The sequence below is a fragment of the Acanthochromis polyacanthus genome, chromosome 14 (assembly GCF_021347895.1).
Source record: "Acanthochromis polyacanthus isolate Apoly-LR-REF ecotype Palm Island chromosome 14, KAUST_Apoly_ChrSc, whole genome shotgun sequence".
NCBI classification, from domain to species: Eukaryota; Metazoa; Chordata; class Actinopteri; family Pomacentridae; genus Acanthochromis; species Acanthochromis polyacanthus.
Genome location: NC_067126.1, coordinates 5489558 through 5506183, shown reverse-complemented (window position 1 = coordinate 5506183; position 16626 = coordinate 5489558). Strand labels below are relative to the sequence as shown.

The window sequence follows — 16626 nt, the reverse complement described above, 5'->3', positions numbered from 1 at the left end:
ACACGTTTTTATTCTGAAAGCAACGGCTTTATTGTATTTACCGTTTCTGATGCACTAAGTTTTAGCTGCTGCTCTTTAACTATTTACACACGTGGACAAAATTGTTGGTACCCCTCAGTTAAAGAAGGAAAAACCCACAATTCTCACTGAAATCACTTGAAACTCACAAAAGTAACAATAAATAAAAATGTATTGAAAATTAAATAATCAAAAACAGCCATCACTTTTGAATTGTTGATTAACATAATTATTTAAAAAAAACAAACTAATGAAACAGGCCTGGACAAAAATGATGGTACCTCTATAAAAGATTGAAAACTATTTGACCAGAGTGACATGATTAACTCAGGTGTGTCATTTAATTGACATCACAGGTGTTTCCAAACTCATAATCAGTCAGTCTGCCTATTTAAAGGGAGACAAGTAGTCACCCTGCTGTTTGGTGAAAAGGTGTGTACCACACTGAACATGGACAACAGAAAGCGAAGGAGAGAATTGTCCCAGGACATCCGAAAATAAATTATAGACAAACATCTTAAAGGTAAAGGCTATAAGACCATCTCTAAACAGCTTGAAGTTCCTGTGACAACAGTGGCTCATATTATTCAGAAGTTCAAGACCCACGGGACAGTAGCCAACCTCCCTGGACGTGGCCGCAAGAGGAAAATTGATGACAAATTGAAGAGACGGATCGTTCGAATTGTATCCAAAGAGCCCAGAGCAACCTCCAAAGAAATTAAAGGTGAACTCCAAGGCCAAGGTACATCAGTGTCAGATCGCACCATTCGTCGTTGTTTGAGCCAAAGTGGACTTCATGGGAGACGACCAAGGAGGACACCACTGCTGAAAAAAACTCATAAAAAAGCCAGACTGGAATTTGCAAAAATGCATGTTGACAAGCCACAAAGCTTCTGGGAGAATGTCCTTTGGACAGATGAGACCAAACTGGAGCTTTTTGGTAAGGCACATCAACTCTATGTTCATAGACTCAAAAACCAAGCATACGAAGAAAAGAACACTGTCCCTACGGTGAAACATGGAGGAGGCTCAGTAATGTTTTGGGGCTGCTTTGCTGCATCTGGCACAGGGTGTCTTGAAAGTGTGCAAGGTACGATGAAATCTGAAGACTATCAAGGCATTCTGGAGAGAAATGTGCTGCCTAGTGTCAGAAAGCTTGGTCTCAGTCGCAGGTCATGGGTCTTCCAACAGGACAACGATCCAAAACACACAGCCAAAAACACCCAAGAATGGCTGAGAGAAAAGCGTTGGACTATTCTAAAGTGGCCTTCTATGAGCCCAGATCTGAATCCCATTGAACATATGTGGAAGGAGCTGAAACATGCCATTTGGAGAAGACACCCATCAAACCTGAGACAACTGGAGCTGTTTGCTCATGAGGAGTGGGCCAAAATACCTGTTGACAGCTGCAGAACGCTCATTGACAAATACAGAAATCGTTTAATTGCAGTGATTGCCTCAAAAGGTTGTGCAACAAAATATTAAGTTATGGGTACCATCATTTTTGTCCAGCCCTATTTCATTAGTTTGTTTTTTTAAATAATTATGTTAATCAACAATTCAAAAGTGATGGCTGATTTTGATTATTTAATTTTCAATACATTTTTATTTATTGTTACTTTTGTGAGTTTCAAGTGATTTCAGTGAGAATTGTGGGTTTTTCCTTCTTTAACTGAGGGGTACCAACAATTTTGTCCACGTATTACCTTCATGATTATTGTTTTATTTTTGCTGTAAAGCACTTTGTGATTTTGCATCTGTGAAAGGTGCCATATAAATAAATTTTATTTACTGATTTCAGTTGTTTTCAGACATTTTCAGTCACTGATTTGACATTTTAGCTCACCGTTTTCTTTTGTCTTAATTTTCATTTCCTGTGTTATTTTTGTTTTCAGTCGCTGTTTTACAGTTGCAAGTTTTCATCCCTGTTTTCTGTCATTATTAGTCACAGTTTTATGATGTTTTCAGGGACTGTATGCAGTCATTTTAAGTTGCTGTTTTGTGCTGATTTTTATTTGCTATTTTCTGTCATTTCAGTTTTCTGTGGTTGTCCTGCTTCAGTTTCTGTTTCCTGGTGTCCTTCAGTCACTGTTTTCAGTCACTGCCACTTCACTGCGCTGTTTCCTTTCATTTTCAATCAGAATTTTTTGCAGTTTTCAGTCACTGTTTTGTTCCCTTTTCAGTTCCTGTTATCTGACATTTTCAGTCCATCACTTCCATCCCTGTTTTCTTTCATTTTCAAACATCAATCTTCACTCACCACTTGGCAAATAATCATTTTAAGTCACTGTATTCTGTCCCATTCATCACCATTTCCCTCTCCCTGTTTTCATTCATTTTCTGGCATTTTTTTCCTCCTAAATGTCATGGTTCTATCTGCTGGACTGATGAAGGTCTGAGACTCAGAAATGATGGAAAAAGTCCATTAAAAAGTGAGAAATGTGGACCCTCCTCTATGGAAGTCTGGAAATATTCACAGTTTGGAGGCAGAACTCTGATCATTGATAAAGTTTCTGTAAATAAAGAGTCACATGGTTCTGAGGAGGGTTTGCTCAGATTTAGCTGTTCTTATGTGGAATCAAACTCCTCAGACTTTGAACATCAGATCCTGGTGGTGGAGAACGAGGCGTTAAACTCCAGGTTCAGGAAGACGTCGAGGACATTCCAGGTCGGTGCTGGAGGTGTCGCAGCCACAATCGGAGCTCTGCAGACAGAAAGCAGCCTCGCTCCTGAAGCGTGAAATTACTGTCGCTGCTCTTTGTTGATAATCCAACAGTTTTCAGAAAAAGCCTCCAACCAAACCGCCTCCCTGCTGTTTGTCTCCCACTTTCATTTGTTCACCTTAAATGCAACATCACACCCTTTTCACTGAGGCAGCTTTTAATGAAATGACATTAAACGGCTCATTTTCAGCTGGATCAGGCGTCCTTCTGTTACAGTTTTACTAATTATTATTTTTAACGTCTTTTCTAGTGTTTGATCTGAAGAATTTTCTAGTTATCACTGATACAGTTTAATCTTTCAAATAAAACTAACGAACCGATTTGAGTCGTTTTAAGTCACTGTTACATGTCTTTGTCAGTTCCTGCTTTCTGATTTTATTTTCAGCTCTTTTCAGTTGTTTTCAGTCACCATTTTGACATTTGAAGTCACTGTTTTTGTTTGTTTACAATCACCACTTCTGACACCAAAAGGAGTCATTTTCAGTTCTGTAATGTTCAGTCCTCATTTTTTGCCGCTTTCAGTCACTCCTTTCTGGTTTTATTTACAGTTCTTTTAGTCTACTGTTTAAGTTGTTTTTAGACCGTTTCTCAGTGTCAGTGTCATTACCGTCCTTCATTTACAATCACTACTTTCAGTCACTGTATTGTCCTTTTCAGTCCTCGTTTCTTGCTGTTTTTAGTCGTTGTCTTCGGACCCTTTCTGAGGAACTGATTTCCGGTTCACTCATGATCTTTTCAGTCTCTCTTTTAAGTTGTTTTAGTGCCCGTTTTCACATTTAAAGTCAGTGTTCTCTTTTGTTTAAAGAGCATGAAAAGATAAATGTTAAAGATAAATGTTGGAGAACATTCTTTGATCAGATGAGACCAACATGAATGAGTCCCAATGGAGCCCAGCATGTTTGCTGTGAACCTGAACAGGACTAGAGCAGTAAATGCACAGACCTGACAGAGATGCACGGAGACATTTTGTCTCTAGAGTTGTCCTTTAGTGTTTCTTTGTGGCCGTTTTGTGTAAATGCATAATCCTGACAGTGAGGAACGGAGGTGGCGGTGTGATGATACGAGATGATCTTTATAGATACTGGCTGAAAAGAAGCTTGAAGGAGAGGAATATTCCAGCATGAGAACCATCAAAAGAACAAAATCACACCAGAGTTTCTACACCAGAACAAAGTGAAAACTACGAGCTGGACAGTTTGTTTTCTGACTTGAACCCAACAGAACAACTTTGGGGTATTTTAAAGAGAAAAGTCCAGCAAAACAACTCGTCCAACAAAGAGCAGCCAGAAAAACCAGCATGTAAAGAATGAGCGGATTGAAGCCGTCATCAGAAATAAAGACAGACTCTCATTATAAACGGTGGACGTGAAACGTTTCCTTCATGCTCCTGAAGGTTGATGAAACGTGTCCAGATGTGTTTAAATGATGAAACGTGTCCAGATGTGTTTAAAGAAGCAGAAAAGTCGCCTCTCTGCTGGTTCTGTTTGACGCGTTGAAGCTGAGCTCGCCCAGCAGTTTGCAGCTGCAGGCTGCGTTCACTGATTCCACTCCTGCAGCTGCACTGAAGCATCTCCTGCGTTCACACGAAGAAACGGCCGCGTGACTTCTCATCCCACTTCGGGCCACGGCACGAAGCGCCGAGGAGCACCGACGCACAGCGAACGCATCGCAGCACAGATTCACAGCGACACCACTGAGCACGCTCCAACGCTTCAGTTCACCGCGGCAGCCGAACACCACCTCCAGAGCCGCCTGAAACTGTACGTCACCAAGGAGGCAGCGTGAGGCGTTCAGGGGCAACAGCATGAGACATTCAGAGACAACAGACATCAGCGTGATGCACTCAGGGTAAAAATACAACAGTTTGATGCATTCAGAGACAACGAACAAAAGCATGATGCGTTCAGGGACAACAGACATCAGTGTGATGCGTTCAGGTCAACATGCAGTACAATAGCGTGAAGCATTCAGGGTCAACAGGCAATAGAGTGATGCGTTCATGGACAGTAAACAACAGTTTGACGCATTAAGGGACAACGGACAAAAGCATGATACGTTCAGGGACAGCAATCTGCCGCGTGAGGCATTCAGGGACAGCAGACAACAGCATGATGTGTTCAGGGTCAACATGCAACAGTTTGATTCAGGGTCATTCAGGGACAATGGACACAAACATGATGCATTCAGGGACAGCAATCTACAGTGTGATGCACTCAGGGAAAACAGACAACACTGTGATGCATTCAAGAACGGCACACAACAGTGTGAGGCGTTCATGTCAACATACAGGACAACAGCGTGATGTGTTCAAGGTCCACATACAACACTTCGCAAAGGACAAAAGCATGATGCATTCAGGGACAGCAAACAACTGCGTGAGGCATTAAAGCACAGTGAACAGCGTGATGCGTTCAGGGTGATTGGATTTAGGTACAACAGACAACAGTGTGATGCATTTTGGGACAGAAAAACAACAGCGTGTTGCATTCAAGGTCAACAAATGACAGCTTGATGCATTCAGGGACAGGAATCAACAGCGTGATGCATTCAAGGACAACAGTCAACAGTGTGAGGCATTCAAGGACAGCAGAAAACTGATGCGTTTAAAGTCAAAGGTCAACAGTGTGATGATTCATGGTTAACAGACAACAATGTGATGCATTAAAGGACAGCAAACGAGTGAGGCGTTCAGGTCGATGTACAGTACAACAGCATGACGTGTTCAGGGTCCACATATAATCAGCGAGAGGCATTAAAGGACAACAGAGATTAACGTGAAGCATTCAGGGTCAACAGACAACAGTATGATTCGTTCAGGGTCAACAGGCAACCACGTAATGCCGTCAAGGGCAGCAAACAACATCATGATGCATTCAAGGTCAACAGCATGATGCATTCAGGGACAACAGACAAAAGCGAGATGTATTAAAGGACAGAAAAACAAAAGCGTGGTGCGTTCAAGATCAACAGCATGACAGCATGAGGTGTATAGGAATAACACAACAACGTGATGCATTCAAGAACAACAGTCAGCATGATGATGCGTTCAAATAAAACAGACAACGGTGTGATGCATTCAGGGACAACAGACAAAAGAATGAGGTGTTCAAGGACAACAGACAACAGCATGAGGCATTCAGGGACAAGAGACAGTAATGTGATGCGTTCAGGATTCCTGACTACATTTCCCACAATCCAGAAGCTGATTCTGGACCACAAACACAACTCACTACTTTCAGGTTCGGCTCAATCTTTTTCTCAAAAACAAATGTTTTATTTGATATAAACAGAATAAAAAGTTTTTGACAGATTTCATTTTAAAAACTCAGATTTTTGACTTATGTAAAAAAGTTTTCATTGTTAAAATCGTCTCTTAGAAAATGTGACATTTTAAAAAAAGGCTGAAAAACCTTTAAATGCAGAATCGTGTTCAAACAGATGATACTGGACCAGACCAGAACCAGAACCAGAACCAGGAAGTTCCTGTGTGTAAACATGACAGATTCAACACGTTCACCCTCCAAACATGACAGTCTGTGTTCAGGAGACATTAACAGTCCACCACTTTGACTCAGAGCTTAGAGATGACCCGGACCGATCTGAACCAGCGGACCTCCAGATGTCCGTGATGCGTTCAGGGACCCTCATCTGCCAGCAGAGTCTGGAACCTCGACTTCAGAGCAGCCCAGGAGTAGGAGCAGGTATCAACCTGCAGAACCAGAACCACAAAATAAAAGACTAATAAACCAGCAGCCCTACAGCTTTAAATCTGCGTATCTCCTCCAAAATAAAAGCTTTTCATAACTCGGTTGTTTTCCTCTGTGACCCTCAGATGTAGCAACTCACCCTACAGCCACATGGCTTCAATTAGCAAGGAGCTACAAGCTAATTTTCAGGTAACTGGATTGAGAAACTCTGAGCTAACTGGACACAGAACTTAACTCTGAGCTAAGGGGACCCAGAAGCTAACATTGAGCTAACTGTATGTTGAAGTAAATTCTCAGCTAACTTTATAAGCAAACTCTGAGCTAATAGGTCCTGATGCTAATTCTGACCAAACTCCAAGAAGCTAATGTGACCTCAAAGCTAACTGTATGCTAGCTTTATGATGGTAATTGTACTAACTGGACGTTGAAGTCTATTCTGAGCTGATTTTACAAAGGCAATTTTTAGCTAACATGAACCAGAACATAATTATGAGCTATCTCTATGAAGATAACTTTGAGGGAATGGGACCTTGAAACCTATTCTATTAATTTAGAAAGCAAACTAAGCTAACAGAACCTTCAAGCTAATTCTAGGCTAAGTCCATGATGCTTAGTAAGCATTTAAAACAGTTACAGTTAATTCTGAGCTAATTGTAAGGTCCGAACTCTGAGTGAACAGATCCCAGAAGCTACATCTTAGCTAATAGAACTTGGAACTAGCTGATAATTAGCTTCTGACAAACTAATCGAGACAGAAGACCTAAAAGCTAAGTTTGACCTATTTCTGGGAGGCTTACTAAGCTTACAGAACCTTCAAGCTAATTTTGAGCTAACTCTAAGAAGCTATCTAAGCTAACAAAACAGTTGCAGTTAATTCTGAGCCAATTAAAAGGAGCTAACTCTGAATGAACTGGGTTCAGACGCTAACTCTGAGTTAATAGGACCTACAGCTAGCTCAGAATTAGCTTCTGAGAAATTAAATGAACTAGCACAACCTAGAAGTTAAGCTTGACCTACTTCTGAGAGGCTAACTAAGCTAACAGGACCTTTAAGCTAACTGCTAACGTTAATATGCTACCTAAGCTAACAAAACAGTTGCAATTTATTCTAATTGCTAATTGTAAGGAGCTAACTCTGAGCTAATAGGACCTAGAGCTAGCTCAGAATTAGCTTCTAAGAAAGTAACTGTGCTAGCAGCAACTCAAAGTTAAGTGTCACAAATCTTTGAGAAGCTAACTGTGAGCTAACAGGACCTTGAAGCTATCTCTAAACATTGAATGGACTGTATCCAGGTGCATCGTGGGACATGTAGTGCAGTGTTTGTGCACAAGTGTAGCTCAGTTTGTGTAGTTACCGCGACGACATGTCTGCGGGCGACATCAGGCCTCCTGCAGAGTCCCTGCAGCCGCTTACAGAGCTGCTCAGGTGTGGAGTACAGGTACTGTGCTGCAATAAAGAGAGAAGAAGAAGAGGAGGCAGCTCAGGTGTGAAGTACAGGTAATGTGCTGCATTCGTGGTCCAGGTAGTCCAAATGCGTTTACCTGGAAATATCTCAGGATACACCAGCGCCTTCGGACACAGAGGATAACAGCCACAGTGGACGGCTTCTAACCTGCAACACATTAAAACACAGTAAAAAGTTAAAGTGTCTGTGAAAGCGTGGATGAGATGCAGCTGATTCTGATGGTTCTGATTCCGGTTCTTCAGGGGTCACTTCAGTTCAGTAAATGTTTGGAGGCGGTTCATCTCAGATGTAATTATGCGATATGTAACCGGACTCGGTGACTCCATCGTGGCTGCAGGGCGTCAACGGGCTCAGCTGATGACCAAGATTAATCACATGGAACCACAATCAGCATTAATGAGGATCAGAGTGTCGACCCAAATACAGATGGTTCTACTGTTTCTACTTTGATAGACGAGTTCAGAGCAGCAGCTACCTCGCTGACCCTCTTTTGAAGGCTCTTATTATTGACAGACTGAGGTTCTTATTTTGTTGCGCTCAAAGTCATGCTTTTATTTTGTTAAGCTGAAGCCAAGTGCTTGAATTTCTATTTTGGCAACACAAACTTTTCTTTACATGCACTTGTGACAGCTGAAGCCCTTATTTTGTTGAGCTTAAGTAAAACTCTTATTTTTCTGAGCTGAATTTGGGCTTTTACTTTGCTGAAGTAAATATATTTACTTCTATTTTGCTGATCTGAGCTTGTGCTTTCATTTTGGTAAACTAAGGTAATTTTTTATTTTGTTTGCTTTGTCAGTAATACGAACTTTAATTTTTAAAAACAATTTTGACTGGAGGTAGTACTTTTATTTGCTGATTGGAGCCAGTATTTTGTTGACCAGCATTGGAAGTTTTACGACTTTGGTTAAAATGGAGCTTTTATTTTGTTATCATGAGGACGTATTGTTTTGCTGATCTTTAATTGTGCTTTTATTTTGCTGAGCTGTGCCCTATTGTGTTCAAATTGTTGTCGCCAATTAGCATTTTTTAAAAAAAATATAAAACCAGTACACAAATACAAATACAAATACACTCAGAGACAACATTAGCATACTAGCAGTGCTACTATTTAGCATGTTAGCCTGCTAGTATGTAGCATTCCAGCTCCATGTTGTGATGGGCTTAGGGTTGCCACCCGTCCCTTAAAATACGGAATCATCCTTTATTTGACAATTAATTGTAGCGTCCCGTTTTGATTCAATAAGGGATGCTAATTGATCCGTCTTTTCATAAATGTCGCGTACACGTCTGTCACACATGCATCAAAACTGCATAATAAACAAAATAAAACACAGGAAATATTAAGGGCAGCCAGTTTCATCTTCCTGAGACCTATGAAGCGAGGACCCGATGCGAGGTCCAGCAGGTCTGTTTGCCGGTTCTGGCGTGGGTTTCCTGGTTATAGACGCTGCTGCTCCCGTGTGTTTAAAAATGTCTACACCCAAAATTCCCCCAAAACAGGCAAAAATGTTTTCAAAAGCACAGACGTGAGTGGGAAGACTGGAACCCTGGCAATAGGTACAGGGCAAACTGTGTTTTCTGTTGCTCATAGACTGAAGTAAGGCAGCATCAGGAGACCAACATGTAAGAAACATGAGAACAGAGAGAACCAACCAGCAGGTCACAGTTTATCATCATCTAATCATCTCCTGAAGCCCCTTTGGTAAGAGACATGGTTGTGAATTTACCAGAGGATGATTATAGTCAGACTAATGTGGCCGTAGACTCTACAGGATTTTAGTGACTCAATAACTGCCTAAGTTGTTTAATAGTATTTTAAATGCTTTAATTTTTTTAAAATATCATTTATTTAATAGCCTATATGTAATCAATAAATGGTCTTTGCCTATCTAAAGAAAAACTCACTCAGAACTCTGATATGTTAACGGTACTAAATAAATAAGTCAGTAAATACATTCATACAGACATAAATAAGTTAATACATTAACCGTGTAAAGAAAAGATTTAGATTGGAAAAATATCTGTAGATAATTTCTTTGTCCAGTATTCTGCATTCAGTTGTTTATGTTTTTGCAGAATCCACTATTCCACACTGGTTGGCCATTACATTTTATTAGTCTGGTTTCACTGTTTAAAATGATGCTACTTCTTTTTAGACAGAACCTGTGATCATAAAACAATACAAAGCTCTTAGTTCTGTGTTAATAAAGCACTTAAAGGTTTAATTATGACTAAATTCTTTTTTCAAAATTAAATAAACCACTCCTTGGGTGGTTGTGGCCCCGCGTTTGGTAAAGTTGGAAAGATATTCACAGATTCAGACTTCCAGCATCAATAACTCATTAGATATTGGTTGTCAAAACATAAATGATGCCTCTTTCCCATCGTTGTAAGGCAGATGATGTGCTACAAGCCCAGTTTTATCTAAAGTAGCTGTCTTTCAAGTTGCAGAAATAACGTTGGTGTCTCTGAGCAGCCGGCTGTGAACAGGGACTGCCTGCAAATTGTAAAACCGCTCCAACAGCGAAGAGACACACAAATATTCAATAACCTCACTCTGATACACTGTAGTGTCAACAGAATCACTGCAGCCTTCAACTGGCTCCTGTTGACACCAGTGTTATTGCTGCAGCTTGAAAGACAGCTACTTTTGATCAAACTGGGCTTGTAGCACATTGTCAGCCTTACAACGATGGGAAAGAGGCATCGTTTATGTTTTAACAATATATGTCTAATGTGTTATCGATGCCGGAAGTCTGAATCTGTGAATGTCCTTTCAATTTTACTGAACTGTGGCCCAGAGGAGTCGTGGTGGGCTTCCTTTATTTTCGGTGGCAACCCTAGATGGGCTCCCAAAGAAGTTTGTTTTAAAACAATCATTTGCAGTCAACATTTCTCCATGTAAACCTGGATAATCAGAGTGGTTGTACAACCCGAGCTGAAATGAGGACCAGCAGAGCGCCGTGGGGGGGTCGGTCCTGGTCCCTGCTGGCTCTGGATCAAAGACAAACACAAACACACCAACACTCCCTCGGGAAAACCTTCTCCTTCTTCTTTTCTCTGAGTATAATTAGCTCAGGATTCATTAGCAGAGCGGAACAGTGAGAGGTCGACAGGCACTGCAGATACCGCTAACACCTTCAGTCATTTTTATATCAGTTAGCTTCATTGGATGTTAGCTTCTGACTGTTAACCCCCATCTTTCAGCTTCACTGTCTTTTAGCTTCACTGTTAGTATTACTGACTGTTAGCTTCACTGTCTGATAGCTTCATTGTTAGTATTACTGACTGTTAGCTTCACTGTCTGATAGCTTCATTGTTAGTATTACTGACTGTTAGCTTCACTGTCTGTTAGCTTCCATCTTTTAGCTTCACTGACTGATAGCTCCACTATCTTTTAGCTTCACTGTTTATTAGCTTCTGACTGTTTGCTGACGTCTTTTAGCTTCACTGTCTGATAGCTTCACTGTTAGTATTACTGACTGTAAGCTTCACTGTCTGTTAGGTTCTGACTGCTAGCTTCGGTCTTTTAGCTTCACTGTCTGATAGCTCCACTGTCTTTTAGCTTCACTGTCTGATAGCTTCCATCTTTTAGCTTCACTGACTGATAGCTCCACTATCTTTTAGCTTCACTGTCTGATAGCTCCACTGTCTTTTACCTTCACTGTCTTTTAGCTTCACTGTCTGTTAGCTTCCATCTTTTAGCTTCACTGACTGATAGCTCCACTATCTTTTAGCTTCACTGTTTATTAGCTTCTGACTGTTAGCTGACGTCTTTTAGCTTCACTGTCTGATAGCTTCACTGTTAGTATTACTGACTGTAAGCTTCACTGTCTGTTAGGTTCTGACTGCTAGCTTCGGTCTTTTAGCTTCACTGTCTGATAGCTCCACTGTCTTTTACCTTCACTGTCTTTTAGCTTCACTGTGACAGCTCCACTGTCTCTTAGCTTCACTGTCTCTCAGCTCCACTGTCTGTTAGCTTCACTGTGATAGCTCCACTGTCTGTTAGCATCACTGTTGGTATTAGTGACTGGTAGCTACACTGTCTATTAGCCTCCCTGTCTCTTTGCTATGCTGTCTATTAGCTTTAGTGTTAGTATTTTCGACTGTTAGCTTCACTGTCTGTTAATTTATTCAAAATGAAACAAGCCAGTAAAAAAATACTCAAATGTCCAAAACTACTAAACATTTTCTCAAATCACATAAGCATGTTCAAAATGACTTAAAAACCTAGATAATAATTTGGACCAAGTGACCAAAATAACGGATGTCTGGAATAATGAAACCCTGTGTAAATGGTTCAAAATGAAGGAAAAAATGTCAAATTTAACAAAATATGTTTGCATGTTTCATTTATTACAAAAGAATAAATGTTTAAATGAGACTCAAAGGAAAAGCCAGCCTCCTGGAAGACATTTAACTGGCATTCTAGGTTGGCCTCCAGTGAAGATGCCAATAAATTTCCAGTAAAACTGCTCCCATTCACCTGATCTGCTTCAAATTTGGCACCACGCTTCCTCTGGTCTATGGCGACACATCTGCTAAGTTTGAGGAGGATCGGATTAATGGTTGTCGAGATACATGTGAAGAAATCCCTCAAACACCAACACTCACTAGAAGATTCTAGAACTCTGCTGTTGCTGATACACCAGTGAATCTCTGTGTTTGTGTTTGAATTCCACTGTTTGGCTTTGCTGTTATTGTGACTGCTATCCACTGCTAGCAAACATCTACAGGTACGAGACACAAAAAGAAACAACCAACAAGATTTTCACGAAACCACCGAGTTATTTAAAGAACCATCGACATCCAAAGAGTCTTTAATCCTGCTGCCATGGAACAAACTGGATGCAGAGCTGGTTTTGCCACTTTCCTCAGAGGGAACAATGAGGAAAGTACACAGGAGTTGACAGGATTAACTAATTTCTCCAGACAGAAGAGAAAGGCTCCTCCCGTTTCACAAAAACCAAAGGCCTCACTTGATTTTGAGGAAAAGATAAACCTCCCGAAGAAGCAAGAACATCAAGAGGAGGCCAACCAAAGCAGCGAACAGGACAAGGAAATCCTTAGACTCAGGATCAGGAGTCTGACTGAGAGTCTCGTTGCAGAGCTGAAAGAGTACAAACTACAGAACGAAAGACTCCAGAAGGAGAATCAAGAGCTCCAGAGGTACACGGAGGCTCTGGAGAAAAAGCTGAAGGAGCGAGAGGATCAAGACCTGAAGGTCCATCAGGAGGTGGAGGAGCAGAACACATCCCTGCTGAAGTTGGTGAACTCCATGAACATGACCACCAAAACACTGAGGGCCGAAAAGGACCAGGTGAACAAACTCTGTAGCAGCTACAAAAAGAAAAATAAAGAGCTGAAGGAGCAGCTGAAGGAAAGAGCAGCTGAGCACAAAGAGCTGGAAGAAGCTCTGAAGGAAGAGAGAAGAAGCAACGGCGAGTCCAAACAGCTCAAGGACGAGGAAACTGTCAGGCTGAAGAGTCTCTCTACAACACTCAAAGAAACCAAACAGCAGCTGAGCAACAAAGAAGCTCAAATCCAGGAAATAACACAACAAAAGGAAGAGCTGGAAGAGAAGGAGAAGGTGATGGAGGAGAAGATCCAAGAGCTGCAGCAGGAGAAGACCAAAGCAGAGCAGAAACATCAGAAACCGCAGCAGGAGAAGACAGAAGCAGAGCAGAAACATCAGAGCCTGCAGCAGGAGAAGACTGAAGCAGAGCAGAAACATCAGAAACTGCAGTAGAAGACCGAAGCAGAGCAGAAACATCAGAACCTGCAGCAGGAAAAGACCGAAGCAGAGCAGAAACATCAGAAACTACAGCAGGAGAAGACCGAAGTAGAGCAAAAACATCAGAAGCTGCAGCAGGAGAAGACAGAAGAAAACCAAAGAAGAAAAAAGAGAAGCTTTCTAAGCTGGATAAGGAATCAGAGACAGACGGATGAGGAGAGAAGAGGCACAGAAAGAGCAGAAAAAGAGGGAAAAGGAAAAGAAGAAAGAAAAAGAGGAAAGAAGACTTGTTAGAAAAGTAGCCTCTAGACCTCACCAAGGAAGGACCTCCATCCTGGGCCTGATTCTGTCGAGTGTCTGACTCCATGGGACTCTGGTCAACATGGAGTCACCACCCTGTGGACCAACATGTGTCCTCGGGGAGGTTCTGGACAAGGAATCCATATGGATCATGTTCTAACCTCTTGGCCCATCATGGGGGCAACCTAAGAACCTGTTGGACACTAGCGGTGAAGGAGGTCATCAGGATGGAGATGGAGGCAGGTACCAGGAGGCCAGAAGGACTACAGGTGTGGAAGCATTTGAGGAGTTTAGAGAAACTCTGGAGAAAGACTTTGGACTCATTCGAGCGAATGACTTCAACTATCTGGGGATTTTGGAAAATGTGTTCACAATGACTTGAGGTTTGTCCAAAATCACTCAAAATGTGTCCAAAGCTATGGAATAAAAACAGAAAACAAAAACCAAACCTTGCTCAAAATAACTCAGCTTTGTCGTCAAAAATGTCTCAAAGTTTGTATGAAATGACTGCTAGCTTCTGTCCATTATCTTCACTGATTATTGTTAAATTGTTAGCACCACTGCCTGTTAGCTTCACTTCACAGTCTATTAGCTTCCATCCATTAGCTTCAATATCTGTTAGCTTCGCTGTCTGTTAGCTCCTGTCCATTAGCTTCACTGTCTGTTAGTTTCACTGTCTCTTAGCTCCTGTCCATTAGCTTTATTGTCTGTTAGCTTCACTGCCTGTTAGCACCTGTCCATTAGCTTTATTGTCTGTTAGCTTCACTGTCTGTTAGCACCTGTCCATTAGCTTTATTGCCCATTAGCTTCTCTATGTGCTAGCTTCACTGTCTGTTAGCTTCTCTATGTGCTAGCTTCACTGTCTGTTAGCTTCTCTATCTATTAGCTTTACTGTCTGTTAGCTTCTCTGTCCGTTAGCCTCTGTCCATTAGCTTTATTGTCTGTTAGCTTCACTGTCTGGCAGCTTCATTGTTAGCTTCTCTCGCCATGTTTCTGTGACACATTTTTAACCACACTTCAAACCATCTTATTAGAAAAAGCTAACAGATGCCACAACATTTACAAATACATCCACAGTCTTCTCTAAAACTTTCTTCTTTTATAAAAAGAGTTTCTGAGCTTCACGGCAGATGGAAACAGCTTTTCTGAGTAGTGTAGCAGCGCAACTGTTGTTGCTCCAGTTAGTCAGTTGTACAGCTTTGAAGGGTCAGTTTGAAGGTGAGCTGAAGAAGTCGAGCTGGAACTCTGCTCAGACCGCTGGACTCCACTTTGTTCTTCTGTGCAGGCGCTTGTTTTTCTTGCAGACTCGGCTGTGTTTGTGTTCTCGACTCCTCGCAGATCAATAAGAAACGTCGCCTACAAACCGAGCCCAGACATGAATCAGGTGGAGATCAGACGGAGCCACGTGATTGGCTGCTGCTCACAAAGTGTGGCGTCTGATTGGCTGCCGCTGTTCGGCCTGCAGCTCAGGTCCACCTGATCAGAGCCAAAGCCGCAGAGTTCAGGTGACTGAAGTCTCAGTTTACCTGCAGGACTCTGCTGGACTCTTCTGCTTTCAAAGAGTCTCTGATGTGAAGAAACCACCTGACTGAAGGCTGAGGTGGTCATTTGATCTTATTTTGGTCATTATGAGAACCAGCTACTCATCCTGTATCTTGTTTTAATTAGAACAGTCTACTTTATGCAGATCTTCCTTCATTTGATACAATATTTTTTTATTAGCCTTGATATCAATAAAAAATGTTCAGCCTTATAAAACTAATTATTTTTTCTGAGAGTGTGTTTGGACAAAATTCAGTAAAAATGTTGCTGCACCAAGTTAACTTATTTGGTATTTGGGAATCAAAACAAAGTGACATACTCATGACTTATTTTTACAACTGGTAAATGATCAATTTTGGATTAACTGTGAGGCAAATTTAGCCTCATATGTTGTTAAAATTAAGCATGAAGACAACATGGAAGCAGCTTGTAACTTTGCACAAATATTTATGCATTATGTAGAACCCTATACACACCAGCTTTTGTACTCCTACCAATAAATGCCAATCATCATTTTGTCAAAATATCAAAAAAAATTTGGAACATTGTCTTGGCATCAAAATCTGTCCAAAAACCGCTCAAAATATGTCCAAAATAACTGAAAATCTGTCCTAAATGAAAAAAATGTCCAAAATGACACAAAGTTGGTCCACTCTGGATTAACTTTGAGGCAAATTTAGCCTCAAATGTTGTTAAATTTAAACATGAAGACAACACGGAAGCAGCTTGTAATTTTGCACATGACACCAAATAGACCGCTATGAAGACCAGCTTTTGTCTCCTACCAATGAAATCAGATGATTATTTTGTCCAAATAGCAAAAACAGGAACCTTGTCTTGTCATATTTGGCACACATCAAATTCTACTGATATCAAAATCTCAAAAGTTGGTGAGCTGCCGACCAAAGACTGTATATTTCTGTTCAAAATAACTTTAAAATAGTCCAAAATCACAGAAAATCTGTCACAAACTACTCAAAAATTGTTCCAAATGAAAAACTGTTCATAATGACTCAAATTGTTTTCTAAAATGACAAGAAAGTCGAAAATGACACAAAAAGGTCAAATATTGCTCAGAAATTGTGCAAAACAACTTTAAACCTGTCCAAAATTACCAAAATTGACAGACTGACTCTG

At 41.0% G+C, this 16626-nt stretch overlaps 2 protein-coding genes across 6 annotated transcripts in view; one reads left to right on the top strand and one right to left on the bottom strand.

Moving 5' to 3' along the window:
* Positions 1-16626, bottom strand: part of gtdc1 (glycosyltransferase-like domain containing 1) — a 78711-nt gene that overhangs the window by 17625 nt on the left and 44460 nt on the right. For 3 of the 5 annotated variants that reach the window (XR_007946811.1, XR_007946813.1, XR_007946812.1), the window contains exons 8-10: positions 7990-8060; positions 7803-7894; positions 6307-6450 (exon numbers count right to left, since the gene is read on the bottom strand). Coding sequence is in view for 2 of the 5 variants with exons in the window: in XM_051959165.1 (XP_051815125.1) it covers positions 6376-6450; positions 7803-7894; positions 7990-8060 (238 nt within the window). In the remaining 3 variants the exon portion in view is untranslated. Of the gene's footprint in view, positions 1-3794; positions 6451-7802; positions 7895-7989; positions 8061-16626 lie in introns of those variants that run through there. The other 2 variants (XM_051959165.1, XM_051959166.1) reach the window with 1 other exon arrangement.
* Positions 12591-14421, top strand: LOC127537194 (interaptin-like). The gene has a single exon (XM_051959167.1). It carries the CDS (start codon positions 12748-12750, stop codon positions 13660-13662), a length of 915 nt encoding a protein of 304 aa, XP_051815127.1. The 5' UTR covers positions 12591-12747; the 3' UTR covers positions 13663-14421.

Coding starts and splice junctions, on each gene's coding strand:
- LOC127537194 (XM_051959167.1), top strand. CDS start 12,748: ATGGAACAAACTGGATGCAGAGCTGGTTTTGCCACTTTCCTCAGAGGG.